At 41.9% G+C, this 20,773-nt stretch overlaps 1 protein-coding gene across 1 annotated transcript in view; it reads right to left on the bottom strand.

The window, feature by feature from the left end:
* The window catches only part of STK26 (serine/threonine kinase 26), a 40,298-nt gene that overhangs the window by 5,184 nt on the left and 14,341 nt on the right, over window positions 1-20,773 (bottom strand). The window contains exons 3-8 of the mRNA XM_077307364.1: window positions 9,824-10,054; window positions 5,862-5,918; window positions 3,747-3,855; window positions 3,490-3,647; window positions 1,558-1,743; window positions 427-575 (exon numbers count right to left, since the gene is read on the bottom strand). Coding sequence (XP_077163479.1) covers window positions 427-575; window positions 1,558-1,743; window positions 3,490-3,647; window positions 3,747-3,855; window positions 5,862-5,918; window positions 9,824-10,054 — 890 coding nt within the window. The remainder of the gene's footprint in view (window positions 1-426; window positions 576-1,557; window positions 1,744-3,489; window positions 3,648-3,746; window positions 3,856-5,861; window positions 5,919-9,823; window positions 10,055-20,773) is intronic.

The following is a 20,773-nucleotide window of genomic DNA, read 5'->3' as shown; positions in this document are numbered from 1 at the left end:
CATGGACTACAATTCCCAGGAGCCCCCCTGCCAGCGACTGCTGGCAGGGGGCTCATGGGAATTGTAGTCCATGGACATTTGGAGGGCCGCAGTTTGACTACCCCTGGTATAGAATGTATGTGTTACATAGCTATACGACTGTTTCTCTCTTTCCCGTTTATTTCTCCACCCTGTTTTGGCTAGAAATAATTAACAAAGCAATACTTTTTACATCAGATAGAGCCATTATATGAGAATACCAAAAATGCTACTCTCCTGCAAAGAAAATTTAGCAGTAGCATGTGAAAATCCATTTTAAACTTAACACAGTGATTCATGGAAATTATTCAAAACACTGTTTCACGTGCTGAACTCTATACTCCAGAGCACAAAATCTGCATCCTTGAACCCATCCCTTCAAGTCTCCTCTGCCCAACCTTGACTTACGAATCAGAACCATCAGAATCTGTTTCATCACTACTGTGCCCTTCTGCTTTCCATCTCTTGAACCTATCAATAAGCTCTGTCAGGTAAGATGTCTTCTTGGCATTTTTCAGAATGAATTTGTGCTTTAGGAGTTCTTTTGCTGTTGGACGCTGCAAGAGACAAAAAATTAACGCTTGGTACCGCTTTGGTAATTGCAGGCATCTCACTGAATCATATCTATTGTAAGTCACTTTGGGTACCCACTAAGAAAAAAAGTAGGATATAAATAGTGTAAATAAGTATGTGAGCTTTGCTGTAAGATGGCAGAATAGTATTTGGAGGAGATGGGAGAAGGAGAGTATTATCTCAGGAACTGACCCAAGATCTGACTGCTAGCTCCACCCTATGCCGAGTAGGCCTTTGTGCTATAAAAGGCTCTTGCTTGCCAGAGGAGGCAGTCTTTGGAGGAGCTGGAAGAAGGAGAGTATTATCTCAGGAGCTGACTGCTAACTCCGCCCTCTGTTGAGTAGGCCTTTGTGCTATAAAATGCTCTTGCTTGCCAGAGTCAATACCAAAAGACTCTTGGCTGTGAGAGTTCTAAGTCTTCTACCATGACGACCCCACGAAGCCCAGCAAACACTTCACCGGCCCCCACAGGTGAGAATTCTAGGTCTGCTCCCAAGGGTACAAAGAAACGGGTACTGGTAATTGGAGATTCTCTGCTGAGGGGTGGCAGATTACAGTGGATGAGCGATAGGGTTGTGAGTGTCCTGCATAGTGCAGGAGGTTGGACTAGATGACCCATGAGGTCCCTTCCAACTCTATTATTCTATGATTCTATTCTATGATCCTATTTTCATGAATAAGTAACCCTAGCTTTGTGCTGGCTCTTCAAGAGCTCTGCCCAATTCACCCTCATTCCATTTTCTTATTTCACAGAAATAATCTAGCATCAAAATACCGTGGCAAAGATTTGTTTGACCAAACTTTATTTTGTGTATGCTCAGAATATGCCTCCCTAAAGGAAGAAGCTGCATACCTCAAAAGCTCCAACAACTCATTTCACTTGCTCTTTTGTTTATCAAAAGAATAATCACTCACTACAAATGCTTTGACTTCCAAAAACTGAAGCAGAATTACGGTAATACTTACGAATGTTGGATCCTTGTTTAGACATGCATCAATAAACTCTTTAAAGGGTTTGCTGAATTCTCCTATTAGAGTAGGAGGATTGTTTTTGGGAATGAGAAACAAAACTCGCATTGGATGCATGTCTGAGTTGGGTGGCTCTCCTTTGGCTAGTTCGATTGCTGTGATTCCCAAAGACCAGATATCAGCCTGGAAGGAAAGAAAGATAACACCATAATTATATAGTGCTACTACTTTAAACAAAAAACTGGTAAAAACATCAAAACTGAAGCAAAATCAGGGAAGTTGTGTTCTGTGGGTATTGAGGCAATGACAGAGATCTATAGGTCTTTTATATCATGTTTATGTCAATAGTCAGTTCACCCCAGTTGCTGTTGAAGTCTCTTCCGCTTACTATTATTTGCAGTCATGCTTACAACAAATTGTGGAAGTGCTCACTCTGGGGGAAAAAAACAAGATGGGTGTGATTATGCCCTGTGAAAAGTAGTTCAACAGGAAGCCCAATAAAGAAACTATTATAAGCTATGCAGTGTAGTGAGAGGAAAGCCTGAAACTATGAACTCAAGAAATATGTGTAATTTGCATACCAGCCCTCTTGCTTACAAATGTTTATAAAATGTTTTGGGCATGGACAAGAGAGTAATTAGGGGTCACTTTACAGAAGACAAAGTCACAGGCATCAGCTTCCACAATCCCAAAAGTGCTGATTTTTTAAAATGCTTTTAACAGAAGTTGTATGTAATTTGGGAATTTTCAGCAACAGTCAATCTAGTCTTTATTAGCGTGATAAAAAGGGACAATAGAATTAATAAAACCATTAAAGGTAAAGGTAAAGGTATCCCCTGTGCAAGCACCGAGTCATGTCTGACCTTTGGGGTGACGCCCTCCAGCGTTTTCATGGCAGACTCAATACGGGGTGGTTTGCCAGTGCCTTCCCCAGTCATTACCAATAAAACCATTACAGGCATGTAAAAGTCAAAGGATGGCAATAAAATTAATAGAACCATTATACTAACATGTAGATTATGGAAGTAAACCATTCTCAACTTTGAAGTTTAACTACATGCATCCTAATAAGGTAAAGGTATCCCCTGTGCAAGCACCGAGTCATGTCTGACCCTTGGGGTGACGCCCTCTAGCGTTTTCATGGCAGACTCAATACGGGGTGGTTTGCCAGTGCCTTCCCCAGTCATGACCGTTTACCCCCCCCAGCAGCAAGCTGGGTACTCATTTTACCGACCTCGGAAGGATGGAAGGCTGAGTCAACCTTGAGCCGGCTGCTGGGATTGAACTCCCAGCCTCATGGGCAAAGCTTTCAGACGGCGCCTTACCACTCTGCGCCACAAGAGGCTCTTATGCATCCTAATAGCAGCTGACAAAAACATTGCCCACCCCCTCAATCAATACAGGGTTCTGGCTGTCCATTAAAAACAGTATTTTAGCCTGGTCAGAAGACCTGGTGCACCTAGTTAAAAAGGAGGATAAAAATTTGACTTGAATCCCTTCATAAAATGGACAATACAATAGAACATGTAAGACAGATTCAATACAATTCAATTCACATGGACAAATTCTATTTTCATAGGGAACATTGTTGAATCTCCTAGTTAGCAAGGCAGAGGGTAAAACATTTAACCTCGCCAACATAAAAGCCCTTCTCCATTGTGGATTCATTAATTGATAAAAATATAGGGCTGTAGATCCAGTCTAGGTTGAATGCCTATACTTCAGCTTTATAGCAACAGTCATTAGGGTTAGAAACGTGATTTTCAAAATTAGACACGCACACACACACCCCACACCAAAAGCTCATATTCTTCAGGATTATTTTGTCTAGCTATCTGTAAGTGGGCATGAACCCAGGAATCTTTAAACAGCATCTTCTGAAAAATAAACAATTGATTCATGAGCACAAACTGATAGAAAGTGTCTTACTTTTGAGTCATAGGCTGACTGCTGAATGACTTCAGGGGCCATCCAAAATGGTGTGCCTACAAAGGTATTCCTTTTAATCTGTGTATCAGTAAGTTGCCCAGCAACCCCAAAATCTGCAAGTTTGACGTCTCCTTGTTCCGACAACAACACGTTGGCAGCTTGAGGGAAAGAGAAAGTACAAGAAACGTATTTAAAAACTAAACAGAACTATGGTTTTAAGTTTGAGTTCTCACACTAACTAATAAATATATGTGCACCTTTAATATCTCTGTGGATTTTCTTCTCTGAATGTAAATAGTCAAGACCTTTCAAGATTTCCTTCAGCATTGTAGCAATCTGGAACTCGTCAAATGGGCCAGCCCGTAGCTTGAGAGGGAAAGCACAAGAAAACATAGTTCATATTTTATTTTTAACTTTGGCCTCGACCAGCTGTTAGGATGAATTTGGAATGTCACCATTTTTCTTTTTTTTTTGAAAGATTTGCAGGCAAGGAAAAAACTTACAGTGGGAATGTTCTAACTCCCTAAGACGTTCCAGCTAGTGCAGGGGTTTCAGGGATAGAAACCGAAGATCACCAAGGTGCAGTAAACCCCTAGCAAATGCAACACACTTCATTCGAAGATGCCTATCAAACAGTGGATCCAGTTTTCCTTATCATCCCCCTTCAAGGCTCTTCATGAGCAAAGCTTCTTGAGTGAGAGGAGTAGTAAGATCTGTGTTATTACCTATTAATGTGGGCACAACACAATATACAACATATGTGTAAGACTACACACATACGTTACCCAGTAACATCACTCAGTGATATATAGATATCCTCTACCCTTTTTGCTCCCCTGAGGAGTCTCAAAGTGACTTACAATTGTCTTCTCTTCCTCTCCCCATACAAAACCTTGTGAGGTGAGTGAGGCTGAGAGGGTTCCAAGAGAACCATGACTGGCCCAAGGTCAATCATGTGGCAAGCTGGGGAATCACACCAGGTTCTCCAGTATATAGTCCACGGCTCTTGATTACATCACACCGGCCGAATAGATTTAGTGACATCATTAAAGTATTATGCTTGAGATGAGATAAGGCAGTCTGTCCACAAAGCTTGATGTGCAGAGAGTATTTCAGATATGTCTTGGCGTGGCAGTTAGGGATAAACATGCAGTTATGAACATACAATTTAGAAGGAGGATCGTTGGGGTAACTGCTAAGTAAGTACTTTGATACTGAGGAGTAGCCAGATGTTTCTTCCTCCCTGTCCTTTCCAGATTCCAGCAAAGAGAACCAGAAGACTGCTGTTAAGATTGAAACAAATTCTGATGCTGGTAGAAGACCATCTCTGCATACAGGGGACTAGTCAAAAACTAGTGGCAAAATTCAAGTGGGATGCAGCCACAGCCTGCTATAAAATATACAAAAATGCTGAATGGTCATAAAGTTTCAGACTTCATTAGAAATACTGAGCTGTATTATCTTACAGGAAAAGGGCGGGTCTACTCTACAGGGCTGCGGTGGAACTGAACTGGGGATAGGGGAAAACCCACACCACCACCTAGGATCTGCTGCTTTTTTTAGTCTGTTTTAAGTTGCATCCAACATGAACACTGCATTTGTGATTAGCAATGGGCCCTTTCATAGTTTAAATTTAAACTGCCAAAAATGGAAAAGCCCGGTCAGTTGCAACCCGGAATTTTAACTGAAGTTTGCTTCTACAAGAACATTCCCAGTTCCTGTTTCCAAGGAAAACATTTTAGTATATTTAAAGTTGATTGGTGAAGTGGGAGTTTTATATTTCAACTTGTTAGTGGGTCTGTTTTCTGAAGCTGATGAAGCTTTCTCGTGCTGTGGAGAAGTAGCATTTGCTCTATGCTTTACCTAAAATATATTTTTGAGAAAAGGGCAAACAGCTTGCACTCAAGCTCATCTATAACTAGACGAGAAGGCATGTTGTAGTCACTGCATCAACAAGAGTGTTGCATGAAACAAAAAGCCAGTTTGCGCCAGCAGAAAAGTCTGTTGGGTGAACAAAGGTGCTCCTGCCCTTTGTAACTCACTCAGTATTCTCAGTCCAAATTATTCTCTCCAAGACAGTAAATTAGGAACAGTTGCCTAACGCACAAGGTTCATGCAAAGAAGAGGAAGATATACTATTGACAAGTTAAGGGTCCATTAAACATTGCTTGGAATGTTTCCCCTGATCCAGATACTATACTGCTTATAATCCACAGCTTTCCTTCAAACCTTCATGTTTACATTTCCTTTAAGGTAGGAATGGTCCTCACTTAAAAATTATGAAAAGTAACAATTAAATGAGTAGCCACTCAAAGAGAAAAAACCCACACTTAACAAGAATGCATAAACTAATTATTAATTAGAATACTTACAAGATCTAGTGCTGATCCCCCACCTAAGTATTCCATTATTATCCATAATTTTGTGCCCTAAAAATGAATGTAAATACAGCATTAGACATTGCTCAAAGAAAGGTTCATGTACTTTCCTAAAGAACAGATAGTTAATTGTAACAAGAGCAGTCCATCTATTCACATGGTCCACAGGGAAACCAAATACACATACTTAAGGAAGAGTTTCTCCCAGTATAAACTTATAATATAACTCCAGTTTTCCTAGCAGCCACTTCTCTTTACCCAACTCCTGCCCCCAATGGCAGACTGAAATGTTAAAAAAAGTCCTGAAGCAAGCTGACTCCAGTAGTGACTCTGGTGCAGGCGATCTGCAGGGTTACACCTAGGCTGTGACATTAACAACAGCAGGTATAGGCACTACCTATTTTATGTTGCTACTCTGCCCAGGTTTAAGTCACTCCAGGACTTAGCTTGTTGCCGGCCATTAGTGGTCCAAGGGGACAATGGGCCACTGGAAGACTTCTCAATAAATTAAAGTGCCAGTTCACCCCTGCCACCAGGAATGCAAGAACTGCCATTGCTCAGACATGACCTTTTACAGGGCTGGCCCCATGGTATGGAATGGTCTGCCTGTGAACGACAAGAGGGCATCCCTCCTCCTTTAGAAGTTGTAAAAGACTAAACAGAGCATTTGAGACAGTTAAGTCCCTTTTTCTTGCTCTGGCTTCCAGTTTTCTTCTCTAGCCATGTAATGAAAGTTGAGCAGGCAGAAATGCCAGCACTTATCCTGTTGCATACATTTCCATATTTATATTCTCCACTGTTCTATCCTCAGACTACCCAAGTGATTTCCAAAAATACGACGGCTATGAATACTAAAAAATTAACAAGTTATATCTCGGACAAACAGATAAAAACAACCATAACAGACAAAATTTAAAACAACAAAAATCAAGAGAGCAGAATCAGCTATAAATAGTTTGAAAACTTGTAAAAAATCTAAATTGTGGCTTTTAAGAATTAATTTTCAAAGGCTTTATGGGACAAGTAATTGGGTTATTTCAGAAGAGCAATAAAAGCTGTGCCAATCATATCTCTCCAAGGAAGGGGTTCCACAATCTGCAGACAGCAATAGAAAAGGTCTTTTCACTGGCACCTGCCATTCTCATCTCTGGAAGTGACCTCAGCTCTCAGCCTTTATTATTGTGCCATGTGCACTATGAAGCACACACAACTAACAGAGATCAAGGGGAAGCGGAGCATAGAGTGGTGGCGGCAGTAGGGGAAATAAAGAGTACAAAATATTTGGGAAACAGAAAAATAAGCAGATGAGTGGTGAGATTTTATTTTCTGCAGGCACTCAATTAATTATCCCTCCACTACCCAGGGAGACAGAAACAGATGTGTCTAACTTAACTGGATATTTTCCATAGTAGGCTACTAGTTTTGTTGCCTAGTTCACAAATTCAGATTGCTAGAATTATTGCCTTTAAATTTCTCTTAACCTTGCTTCCTGTTGGAAAGTTTGTTTGAGATGACAAGATCCAAATTTGGATGATGGCTGAGGTGTTATCACATATCATTCCCCTAAATGCATGATTTGCACTCGTGAACTCCCCGAACAAACATTTTCCCCAAACTACTACCCCGTTCCTTACATGGCTCACTACACAAGACTCCCTTCCCCCGGGATAATCCCTTTCATTCCTCAACAGGAATCTAGAAGCTGTACTCAACAAATAGGTATGAGAAAAAATCCACCTCTCTTTGTACTGTTTAAATAAAAAATCCAAAACTTATGATACATTAAGCATATCTCATCTACTCAAGTTACACTTGCAAGCAGTGCATTGAAATTCGAATATTTAGGTTACAAATAAAGTTGGCTAATTCCATTGGAATCTGAGTAATTAATTAGCAAACAACAATAAATGTTGAAAAAAATATTTTTTAAATATTGAGTAAAGTGGTAAGAACAAAATATGTTGGTTAGGACACACCACTATAAATAAGTAGAATATAAACATTTTAGCGAGAGCCTAATCCTTATCCATGGTTCTTCTTCCATGGTTCCTCTATATATTTGTGAAACAGCCTTGGGGGTGGAACGTGTCCGGCTGTCCAAGCTGGAATAGGGCCAATCAGGTTGCAGCCAGCAACACTTGCTGCACCCTGATTGGCCCTGCCTCTGCAGCTCCCTCCCTGGACGCTAGCCACATTCCTCTAAGACATGTCAGAGACAGAGAGAGACACACAGAGCCCTGCCAGACTGCACATGAGCCCTCATTCCCTCCTATCGAGCTGCCCCAAACTGCACACCAGGCTCCTTCCCTCCTAATTACCTGCTGTGCCTTCTGCGAGGCACACAAACGCTGCTGCGAGAGGGAAGGAGGGAGACAGAGAGATCTGCACCTCCCAGTGTCCCCTGGGTCCTTGCGCCCTTTGCATTCCTGCTTGCAATGGGCTTTCTTGCTAGTAAAGTGATAAAGTACACAAGTGAGGGATCTGCAAGGGACAGGTGATCTTATTTTCTTTCTTCCTCTTGCTGTTCCTCCTCCTGGTAGTGCCTTTTCCTTCTCTCCCATCCATCTAACTATTTATCTTCTACTGTCGGGCTGGTCTGGCCAAGCTGATGCTCACAGCTCCATGAGAGAGGCCACTCTTTAATCTATAACTATGAACAGACACCCCAGAGGTGCTCGCCAGGTCAGCCAGAGGAGCGTTGGCAGTCTGAGGATGGAGTCTGAGGACATGGCCATCTGCTGTAGCCTGGGTAAGTTCAGAAGGTCCAGCCTTGGACAGGTACATATATTTCCCAGTCTGCCACTCTACTCAAGGTGTCTTTCAATTCAAAAACCCCTATAATATGATATGCACAACACAAAACGAAAAGAAAAAAAAATATGTGTACATCTAAAAACCACGGTGACAATATTAGGAGTTACCTGCCCCTGTTTAGGATTTCATTTCAGAGAAATTATTATCTGGCCCAACTAACTAAGCCAAAGTTATTCTACCTTCTGTTCCAAAATTTTAATGTAAAGGCTTGCCTGTCATTTTCAACCCAGATTCTTCAATTGAAGCCAAGTTTTAACTAGGATTGCAATTCATGAGCAATGACTGAAATCTGAACATAACCGAAAACCAAACAGGCGCAGGACCTCCATGCTCAGGTCCAGCCACAAAACAGAGCACATTTTGTTATGAGACAGGAATGATTGAAAACAGCATTTATACCGCAGGGATTTGTTCCCATGGTCAGAAATCAGGAGGGAAGGCACTTGCTTTGTGTAGCATTTTCCACAAAGCCCAGCTGTGTCACTTATGAAAACCTTAGAGGAAGCATTTTAGCCTGTATGGTCACACAGACACCTTTGGATAGCTTGAGTGTGATTTGGAAAGACCTCTACCGCAGAAAACAGCAAGTACAGTATTTCCCCCCAATAACATCTCTAAGAAGCTGATACTATGAACTGTAACTGGACATGTATTGCAGGCCAAGAAATAGACTGCATGCAAGGCAGAAAACATGTTTTTTGTATTCTCTAACCTAAGCAAGATGTAATTTGGACTAGAGTTGCATGGAGAACATCACTATATGCGTTAAGCATTTTTAATATAACAACTTTGGCAGACTATTTGGGAGCCTAGTCTATATAAACTTCACAGTTTATACCAAGATTATACTGGGTACTTTAAATTTTCTTAAAAAGAAACAACTGTTAAATGAAAAACACCTGCAGTTAACATGCTGTTCTGAGCCTAATCATTTACCCCTAATGAGACTCATCTATTTGTGTTTCAGTCCTACTCTGTATTTATGTAGCATATAAATACTGATAGTTGTTGCGGCAAACGTATGGCATGTCAAGAAATGCTCCTGATTCTAGCCGCAACATTAGAATAAGAAAATGGACAAGTGCATATTCAAAGTAATTAAGAACAAAATCATATTTTTCCAATAACCATGGAGCACTTACCTTTAAATAGGAGCCATAGTATTTGGTGACATAAGGACTGTCACACTGACTTAGCACAGTTATCTCCTGCTGAATGTCTTCTATTTCATCTTCTGCCTCCTCAAGGTCTATGATTTTAATAGCTACTACCTGCTGTGTCCGATTATCAATTCCTTTAAAAACCTCTCCAAACGAACCTTTTCCAATGCGCTCTAGTTTTGTGAAGAGTTCTTCTGGGTCTGCTCTGTGATTCTGTAGAAAGAGGAAGAGAGGATTAACTCACACACACACACACACTCAAACTAACTGTTATTATCAGTTAGTAATATTAATGTTGATGAACCTCTTGTGGCGCAGTGTGGTAAGGCAGCAGACATGCAGTCTGAAAGCTCTGCCCAGGAGGCTGGGAGTTCAGTCCCAGCAGCCATCTCAAGGTTGACTCAGCCTTCCATCCTTCCGAGGTCGGTAAAATGAGTACCCAGCTTGCTGGGGGGTAAACGGTAATGACTGGGGAAGGGAATGGCAAACCACCCTGTATTGAGTCTGCCATGAAAACGCTGGAGGGCGTCACCCCAAGGGTCAGACATGACTCGGTGCTTGCACAGGGGATACCTTTACCTTTAATATTAATGTTATAGTTATTTATATGTATGGATGTTCCTTGTATAGTTCTAAGTTCTATGTAAACCGCCTGAGCCTTCGGGGAGGGTGGTATATTAATGTGAAAACAAACAAACACAGACAAATAGATTTCTGCCGTACTTTTTCCCTTGAAGATTCAGGTCAAGTTCACGATTTTAATTTCATGACAAGGGAAACATTAAACAAAGACAGAGGCTGATCTGAAATTCTGACCCCAGGGACTGATCTGAAATTTTGTGGTTTAAGAAAACCCTCATCTTTTAACTAGCATAAATCTGTATTTCATTCCACAGTTTGCTGACAATTACATGTTCATGCTACTTGCCTAAACCAAAGCTCTGAACACAGATGCCCAGTTGCTTTTAAGTTTCATCTGCAAACATGAAGGCTACCATATTGCTTAAAAAAAAATAGAACACAAAGAAAATAAGCAAAGATTTCTGCATAAGTTGCTGAACCTCTTGTTATCAGTTATAACTATATGGTTTTCTGATTATCAAGAGCATATCTAACAAAGAACAGTGAGAGATCAAAGAAGATATAGAACAATGCAAAGAAAGCCTTCAAAGAGTCAGTACAGCAATAATGTCTTGTTAACTGCAGCACATGATCATTGTCTACAAAATCAGGCATTTACTAGAGTTTTGTCTGCAAGCTATAACTGGACGGCCATAATGTACATCTCACACTAATCCAAGGTGCTAATGGAAGAGTCAGTCTTCAAGTGATTGTCAAGGGGGGGAATTCAATATGCTATTTCCAGCTAGACCAGTATTAAACTTAATTGATATCTTATTAAGTAGTCTTAGACATAGAAAAGATCCCTGTGGGCTAGACAATCATCCTGGTGATTTAAAGCAGTGGTCCCCAACCTGCGGGCGGCGGCCCGGTGCCTGGCCGCAAAGGCCATGGCGCCGGGCCGCGGCTCCCTCTCCCCGCCCCCCCCCCGCAGTAAAAAACTTCCCAGGCCACAAGCTTGCGGCCCGGGAAGCTTCTTACTGCGAGAGGGCGGGGAGAGAGAATCAGGGCCGGGCCGCGCCCGCGGGTGCGTCCCGGTCCACGGGCGTGGCTCGCGGGTGCGGCCCGATGCTCTGCCGGTCCCCAGCCTCATAAAGGTTGGGGACCACTGATTTAAAGCACAGGTAGGTGAACTAAATAGTTGCTATGTCACTGCAACACTGCAATGTACCAAAGACCTGGCCACATCATTTCAGGAGAGACAGGACAGACTCAGACAGAGGGCTTTCTCCAACTATGTTTTAAATGGAGACACCAGGGGCTGAACCAGAGGCCTCAGGCCATACATTCTTTGTCTTTCCGTGTGTATTGTGTGTCCTAGATCTGAGATCTCATGGCGACTAACAACAATAAAAACATACAGTAAACTATACAAAATGCAATAACATAGCCTTCCTTACTGCCCACCCAGACTGCCAATACATCAAGCCCAACAAATCCCCAGGATAACGTTCCAAATAAGAGACTCTGGAGGTGGGACAAGACCTTCCAAAAGCCTGGCAAGAGCTCTGTCTTACAAGCTCCGAGGAACTGAATTAGCTTCAGAAAGGCCCTTAGCTCTTCTAGGAGCTCATTCTACCAGGTGCAGGCCAGGGATCACCAATATATTGGTACCCACAGAGTGCAGAGCCCTACAGGGGGTGTAGGGAGACAGACAGTCCCTCAAGTATGTTGAGCCCAGGCTGTATATGGCCTTAAAAGGTTAATACCAGGATTTGATCCTGTATTCAACTGGCAACCAATATTTTCCAATGTTCCAATGGGGGAACCTCTGGCCCGTTTTCCCACCTCCATCTGCCTCAGGATTTTTTTCTGCACGAGGTAGCCGAGTTCCAAGGGACTGGCATGTTACTGACACAGCACCCAGAAACCTAGTTTCTTTAAATGAAACAAAGTCTTCTGGGCCAGATGAGGGTACTGCATCCACGGGTACTAAAAGAACTTGCAGATGAATCTCTGAACCTCTGTCTATTCTTTTAGTCACTTCTTGGAGAACAGGTGAGGTACCAGATGATTGGAGGTGGGCAAATATTGTCCCCATCTTCAAGAAAGGGAAAAAGGAAGATCCAGGTAACTATCAACCCATCAGTTTGACATCTGTAGCTGGCAAAATTTTGGAACAAATCATCAGTCGGTCCTTCAGCAGCCGGAACAGACAGCTGTGATTTCTAAGCACGGGTTTTGCAAGAACAAGTCATGTCAGATCACACTTATCTTTTTTTTTTTTTTTTGAGAAAATGACTACTTTGTTGGATCTGGGGAATGCTGTGGGCCTAGTTTATCTGGATTTCAGTAAATCTTTTGATAAGGTTCCACATGATATTCTTGTTGACAAGTTGGTAAAATGCATTATGGGTCCTAATTCTGTCAGGTGGATCGAAAACGTATTGACAGATCGTACCCAGAGGGTAGCTAAAACATCTACTTGGAGAAGAGTGACAAGTGGAGTGTCCCAGGGATCTGTCCTGGGGCCTGCGTTGTTCAACATATTTATAAATTATTTGGATGAGGGATTATTAAATTTGCAGGCGATACTAAACTGGGAGGGCTAGCAAACAGAACAAAATACAGAATCAGAATACAGGATAATCTTGATAGGTTTGAGAAGTGAGCTAAACTGAATAAAATGAAATTCAATAGGGACAAATGTAAAGTTCTGCATTTAGGTAGGAAAAACCATATACACCAATATAGGATGGGGAAGACTTGTCTTGGCAGTAGTATGTGTAAAAAGGATCCAGGAGTCTTAGTAGACCATACATTGATAATGAGTCAGCACTGTGACTCAGTGAGTAGCTAAAATGGAATTTGGGGCTGTATCAAATGGAGTATCGTGTCCAGTTCACGGGAGGTGATGGTACCGCTTTCCTCTGCTCTGGTCCGGCCTAACTTGGAGTACTGTGTTCAGTTTTGGGTACCCCAGTTGAAGAGGGATGTAGACAAACTGGAGCATGTCCAGAGGAGGGCAACAAAGATGGTGAGGGGTTTGGAGACCAAGACATATGAAGAAAGGTTGGGGGAGCTTGGTCTGCTTAGCCTAGAGAGGAGACGACTGGATAGCCATCTGATGGAGAGGCTGATTCTGTGAAGGTTCAAGGGGGTGGCAGGTTACAGTGGATGAATTATAGGGTTGTGAATGTCCTGCAAAGTGCAGGCGGGTTTACTAGATGACCCAACTCTATTATTCTATGATTCCATTATTCCAATTTATGTTTAGCATGTTCAAAAAGTAGCAGTTGTGCAACATTCCCAGCTTGCCTAATTGTTTCTCATTAGAAACAGCTGATAATTACGGAAACTCATGCTAAAAAAGTAAAATATCCTCATAGATTTTCAACTTTTCCATCTTGATATTCACCTCCCTTCCTACCTATTCCCAAAACCTAGATACTTCCAAATAAAGGCAAGGGCTACAAGGTGTTCATGAAAATCACCTTTAAAAGAGAAGATTCTAAAGAAAATCTCAGAGTTTACTACTGAAGTTTACACAAGCAAACATACATCAGAGTCAAACTCTGAGAAACAACCGGTTTTTCCAGAAGGTGGATTTATTTTTAGAATTATTGCATTTCAAAAACCTGCTTACAGCCTGGATGCAGCTGTATGCAAATATTACCTCAGTCAGAAGAAAAATGGAAACATAACCAAATTCACTAACCAAGCATTCAGGACAGACGTGATCATTCAGCCATGACATAAACATGTTCAAACAAAGAATAGAATCCCATTATAAAACATACCCTGGATGGTTCTGTCCAATGGATAGATTTTGGGCAAACAAAATGATTAAAATGTGTGTTTAATGATGTCACAGGTTCTGTTACAGTCAGTATTTCTCTCCAACTGCATGCTTTAGCTTGGCAGGAAGTCTATATAACAGTCAGTAAGAAGTTGTGAAGAACCCTTTATGATTAAGTCAAGTCATACCGAATTGGCTAGTTAAAGCAGCAGTGTTTATGCAGAGGAAACTGTTCCTCATTACACTGTTAAGCAAATCCTGTATGACCATAAGAAGAACCCTGCTGGATTAAATCAATGGTTGGTCTAGTCTAGTGGCCAACCAGTTACCATAGAGGGCCAACAACAGGACACAGGGGTCTAGGCCTTCTGGTGCTGGTATACATAGGTTCACTGCCTCCAAATTTCAAGGTTGACTTTGTCATCATGGCTAGTAATAACTGGTATACCTGTCCTCCATGAATTTATCTGATCTCTTTTTAAAGCTGTAGATTCTTCTGGCTATCACTAAATCCTCTGGGAGAAATGTTCATATTTTAATCACTCATTGCATAAATATTTATTTTTGTTTGTCCTGATTTTATTGCCGATCACCTTAAATGAATACCCTTGAGTTCTAATATTCTGAGAGGAAGAAAATGTTCTCTCTGCCCATTTTTCAATCCCACAAGTAATTTTACAAATCTCTATCCCTTAGTCATTTATTTTCTAAACTGACAAATCCAAGACTCTTTGTCCTTTCCATATAGGAAAGGTGCCTTTATCTTGGTTGCTTTCTTCTATACTTTTTCCAGATCTGCAATGTAGTTTTTGAGATACAGTGACAGAACTGTGCACAATATCCTAAATGAGGCTGCACCACAGATCAATACAGGGGCATTTTGTTTTCAGTTCCTTTCCTAATAATCCCCAGCATAGCATTTGCTCTTTTTATTGCTGTGGCTCACTGGGTTGACATTTTCATTGAACTATCCACTATGACCCCAACCAAGGTCTCTGCCCCTCCCAGTCTCCAATTTCATTAGCATATACTTGAAGCTGGGATTTTTTGTTCCAATGTCTTTTGTTCCACCTACATTTTCCCCCACTTCCAGATCATTTAAGAAGAAATTAAATAGTAATATTGATCCTTGAGGGACTCCGCAGCCTAATTCCCTCCATTGCAAGAACTGTCCACTTATTCCTACTTTTTGCTTCCCGGTATGTAACCAGTTATAATCCAAAAGAGAACCCAACTTTTTATCCCATGACTGCTAAGCTTACTGAGGAGTTGCAAAGCTTTTGGAAGTACAAGAGCAATGTTAGCTGAGAGCTTTTCTGTGCTGCGTAATTCTTGCTGCTAACATACCCCACCCACCCCCATTTTCAGCGAAGCAGTCGCAATCTGAAACTTATGCCTTTGCAGCTGTGTCCCCACTCTCAAGTTATCCCAGCTTCAAGTGTGTGAACTCCAGGAAGTAACTCATGACAAGCAAAAGTTAAAGCTTGGTCATCCTCATGTTCTAGACAAGATACAGCTTGCAGTAGGTCTAAAGGATTTGCTAGTGGCACACAGATCTGGATGTTTTTTACCAAAAGGTATTATAGAATTTTTTTAGAGATACCAGAGCAATGAGGGACACTAAGTCCAGGGGAGATGTACCAAAATTTTCACATGGGTAAGAGAGACCAAAGTGTTTCTGCCACTGCCACTACTCTCCCTAGTGCTTCTCTTGCTGTAAGAGAATTTCTAGTTAGGTTGTTACTCTACCCCACTTCCTCTCACAAAGTTATCTATGATACACAGAAGAAACCCTATCACCCACTCAGTCATTCAACCACTGTATTTGTTTCCCTCGTTTGTTACCAATAACAGAAGTTGAAGTCTGGGGAGCTAGAGCATCTTTGTGGAAGGAATGTGACTCTGGCACCTGAGTTTGCCCATCAGAAATTACTGTGCTCATAGTTTTTCAGGGCTTCATATGGTGGCTAGATCTGTTTATTTTGGTGGTATTAGGCTTTCATCAACGACATGGGTAAAGAGCATTAACAAACCATATTCATCCTCAAAAGAAGAAAACTAAAAGAAGTCGCACTTCCAAGGACACATCTACTCATGGTACCCAAGAAGAGTTGGGTTTTATATCCCGCTTTCCCCTTCCCTAAGGAATTTCAAAGCAACTTACAATCACCTTCCCCTTGTTCTCCAACACAACACTCACTATGTGAGGTAGGTAAAACTGAGATAGTCCTGAGAGAACTGTGACTGGCCCAAGGTCACCCAGCAGGCTTCACATGAAGGGGAGGGGAATCAAACCTGGTTCTAAAGATTAGAGTCCACAACTCACCACAGTACCATTCTGGCTCTCCACAACTCAATATGACCAAAAGTCAAAGCAGCAAACACTGAACACAATTCTACCTTTAATTTACATTTTATTTGATAAATATATTATGAGTTCTACTTCAGCAGAAATTATTCATAACTTTGTTCTTGCAGAGCAATTGAGTCACAGAAATTTTACAACATATTCAAACATGACAGAAAAAACTAGATGGGGGAACTGCCCATCACAGGAGAACATTCCAGAAGACAAAATATGTTTGCAGAACCATGTCAAGATCCCTCACCAAAGTATCTATGGGCCTTAAAACATTTTTCATGCTAATTATGTCTACAAAAGCAAATCAAAATAAAGACAAAGGATCATCATTATTATAGCACTGGAGGGATTCTGTTTATGTAATCAGATCACCTGCTCTCAACTATGACCTTCCACATAACATTTACTAGAGTTTCACTCACATAAACCATACGACAGTGTGCACAAGGCACAACTATGTTAATGAGGCATACCACTACAACACTGCTGTGGTACAAAGTACAAAGCCATAATGGGTGATTTAAAGGGAACAGGAAAAGATACAGATAACATATGGTAACAGGTGATAACAGTAATAACATTATAATAACAATAACTTAACATGATCATAACAATAACATTAGAAAATGGAATTGAAAGAGCCTCAGCTCAACTCTTACTGGGACCCAGTGGGTAAGGCCGATTAGTGTCAGTCATAGTAGGAAGTGGGGCCTTGGAGGCCTACTGGAAGCAATGGTTTGGGTCGACTTCAACCAAATGCCTGGTGGAGGAACTCCCTTTTGCAGGCCCAGTGGAACTGTTTAGGTTCTGTCAGGGCCCTGATCTTCTCTGGGAGCTCATTCCACCAGGTGGGGGCCAGAATGGAGAAAGCTCTGGCCCTGGTTGAGGTCAAGCGGGCTTCCTTGGAGCCAGGGACCACCAGGAAGTTCAAAGTAGTAGAGCGCAAGGCTCTTTGAGGAGTGTAGGTGGAGAAGTGATCCCTCAGGTATACTGGGCCCAGACTGCATATGGCCTTAAAGGTGATAACCAACACCTTAAACCTGATCCGGTATTCAACCAGGAGCCAGCACAGCTGCTGGAGGTTGGGCTGGATCGGAGGTCCCACATCCAGGTGTTGCTGTGAGGACTCTGGCAGCCGCGTTCTGGACCAGTTGCAGTTTCTGGATCAAGGATAAAGGTAGGCTAGCATAGAGCAAGTTACAGAAGTCCAGCCTAGAGGTGACTGTCGCGTGGATCACTGTGGCTAGGTGTTCCGGTCGCTAGTAGTTTGGCTTGGTGAAGGTGGTAAAATGCCAGCCGTGCTACAGGCATGATCTGAGCCTCCACTGAGAGGGAGGCATCAAGTATCACTCCCAGGTTCCTGGTGGAGTGGGCCACTTTTAGCTGCACTCCATCCAAATTGGGTAGGCGCGCTTCCTCACTTGGGCCTTTCCTGCCCAGCCACAGGACCTCCATCTTTGAAGGGCTGAGCTTCAGACAACTCTGCTTGAGCCACCCCATCACTGCTTCCAGGCAGCTGGCTAATGTTTCTGGGGGAGAGTCAGGGCGGCCATCCATCAGGAGGAAGAGCTGGGTGTCATCAGCATATACTGTAATCAACTGATTCTCTCCGAACCCCTCAACTACAGAAGGCTGCTATACATTATACATAATGTCCTCCACCACGCAGATACTATTCCAACAATATTGGCTGAGTTGCAACTGAATTGATCTACACTTGATGACAAGAAAGGGTACATGTGCTTGCTTCCTTTTCTTCCCATGATATATGGGTAAGCACACTTTTAAGGACTGTTCAAAATAACAAGCTCCATTTTGTCCTCCCCTACAGACAATCTTGTATAAACTAGACACAGTTCATGAGTTCAGTAATAGCTGAATGCCAGTATCTTCTGAGGTATGTTCATGAGATGCTTTACTCCCCAACAATCTGGCAATCCTAGTTGGGGATTTCACACCCTTTTAAAAGGCTGATATTCTAGTCTGCTTGTGGCTTGCCCACATTCTACCTTAAACTCACCAACAAAGTAGTCTTTGTGAAGTGCCTTATTCCAGGTTCTTTGGCACCCAAAGATCTTGATACAAGTGGTTCTTTGTCTGGTATTAGCTGTTTTTCTTACAGTAATACCTAACTCTGAGCTCAGCTGTGCCAAAAATAGAACACAAACTACAGTAAGCAATCCTAGTCTCAAACAATTTGAGTAGACAAGGAAGATCTATTAGCACATAGGTGAGGAAATGAACACGGAGTGGTATGACATGCAATGAGGAAATCGGTCATGGATTAATAAACATTTTATGATTTTACTTTACCAGCTCAGGACAGAAACAACTTCCTAGACTAACTGAAGGTAGCTGATAGGGATGCGATTACTCCTCCTCCATAGCCACCCTTTGTGTCTGGGTTTCGGAGAAAGGAGTGAAGCCAGTGAAGGGCTGTCCCTGAATTCTGGTCCCGGCAAGGCGGTGATCTAACAGCTCGTGGTCAACCATATCAAACGTGGCTGATATGTTGAGTAATACAAGTATGGCAATCTACTGTGGATCTCTAGCTGAAACCAACTAAGTCCCTTGCTCTCAGATAGAGAGTAATAGACCTTGCTGGACGGGAGGAGGGGAGTGGGTTATTATCCGCCATCGCGATATTGTGTTCTAATTATGTTTTAATGGGTTTTATTTTATTGTTTTTATGAATTCTGTAAACCACTGTGAGACATTTGAGAGCAGCAGTATGTCAGTCAGTCAGTCAGTCTCCATGGGCAGGTGAAGGGGAAGATGGGGAATCTGCAGTCAGACCTTCAGGGCATAGTGGTCTGACCATGGCACTGCATTAGCTGCTAACAGATCCAACTCTAACCCTGCATCAAAGATCAGGTCCAGGGTGTGGCCTGGTGGGACTGGCAACAAATTTTGAGAGCCCTAGTGTGGCCATGGATGTCACCAGGTCTGGGTCCAATCCAGAGGCTGGCATCTCCATGTGGACATTGAAGTCCCCCAGAACGCCTGGGGTACCGCAGCACCCACAAAGCCACCATCTTTAGCTATAAGCCAATCAAGAAACATAGGATGGTGAGAATTTAAAATGCAAGGGCCAAGGTTGCCAAAATGTAATTGCACAATAGTCTGACTCCTCCAGCTAATGACATTTTTCTGGGGCTCCCTGCTAAATGGCTAGTGCTACTCCAACAGCAAGCCAGCTATTCAAGAGCATTTGTACTCTTAAGCAGAGACAGGGAGTTCTCTCATTTTAGCCCTGACCTCTATCCTATTCACTCAGCAGGAAGCAGCAAAACAACACTGGTGATGATACAAGCTCCTGTAATGCCTCATCTTTACCCAACTGTATCTCCTGTTCTGGCATATTTATTATTATATTTATTGTTGCAATTTCTATTATATGTCAGATATTTGATTGATTTATTGTACTTATTCCACCTTTCCCACTATAATTCAAGCAATTATAAAGTATAGGTTGATAACTTTAAATGTTTTTAATAGTTTGCTTTTAGCTGGAGTTCTACAAAAAAATGACAACACACTGCTAACTTTTACAATTTAACATTTTCTGCGAAAAGCAAACTGAGCTTGTACAACAGTAGATTCAAAAGGAGGGCTTTCAGCCATTTCTTGCTAACAATGAGCACCTATGCAAAAATAATATGTGCACTCACTCAAATCTAACAAGTTAATATGTCTCAGTGCCGCAGAAACTTCAATCCAAATATAACATCTGATTAGCTGCTTCAAAAGCCAACGAGAATGTAGAACTGTTGCCCAAAGTAGGTAGTTTCAGGCAGTTAATAAAGAACCAACAATGCTTTAGGTTTCAACTGCTCTGTATCTTTTGTGAACACCCTTTTCAGTCAACACTGTTTGATCCTCCCAGCTAGTAAGCAAAAGCTGAATTCAAGAACACAGGAAAAAAATGGTTCTTTCTCTCCTGACAAGGCGGTGTTCAAAGCTCAATCAAGTCAGCAATTTGACAGACAACAGAACAGGAATATCAAGAAGCACATGAAGAGTCTTGCTTTTATAAATCTACAATGACTCTTCATTGGTATGCATTAAGGCAAAGCACATAGTCAACAAGTTCAAATGAATATTGATTTCTCCCCCAATTAAGCAACGCTGAAATAGTTTTTCCGAAGCTATTCTCTGCTCTCTGGTGTTTGTGAGAAAAGGGCATGATCCTAAAAAGGTTTACTTGAAT

This window comes from Paroedura picta, chromosome 13, assembly GCF_049243985.1.
Source record: "Paroedura picta isolate Pp20150507F chromosome 13, Ppicta_v3.0, whole genome shotgun sequence".
NCBI classification, from domain to species: Eukaryota; Metazoa; Chordata; class Lepidosauria; order Squamata; family Gekkonidae; genus Paroedura; species Paroedura picta.
This window is presented reverse-complemented; position numbering and strand designations above follow the sequence as displayed.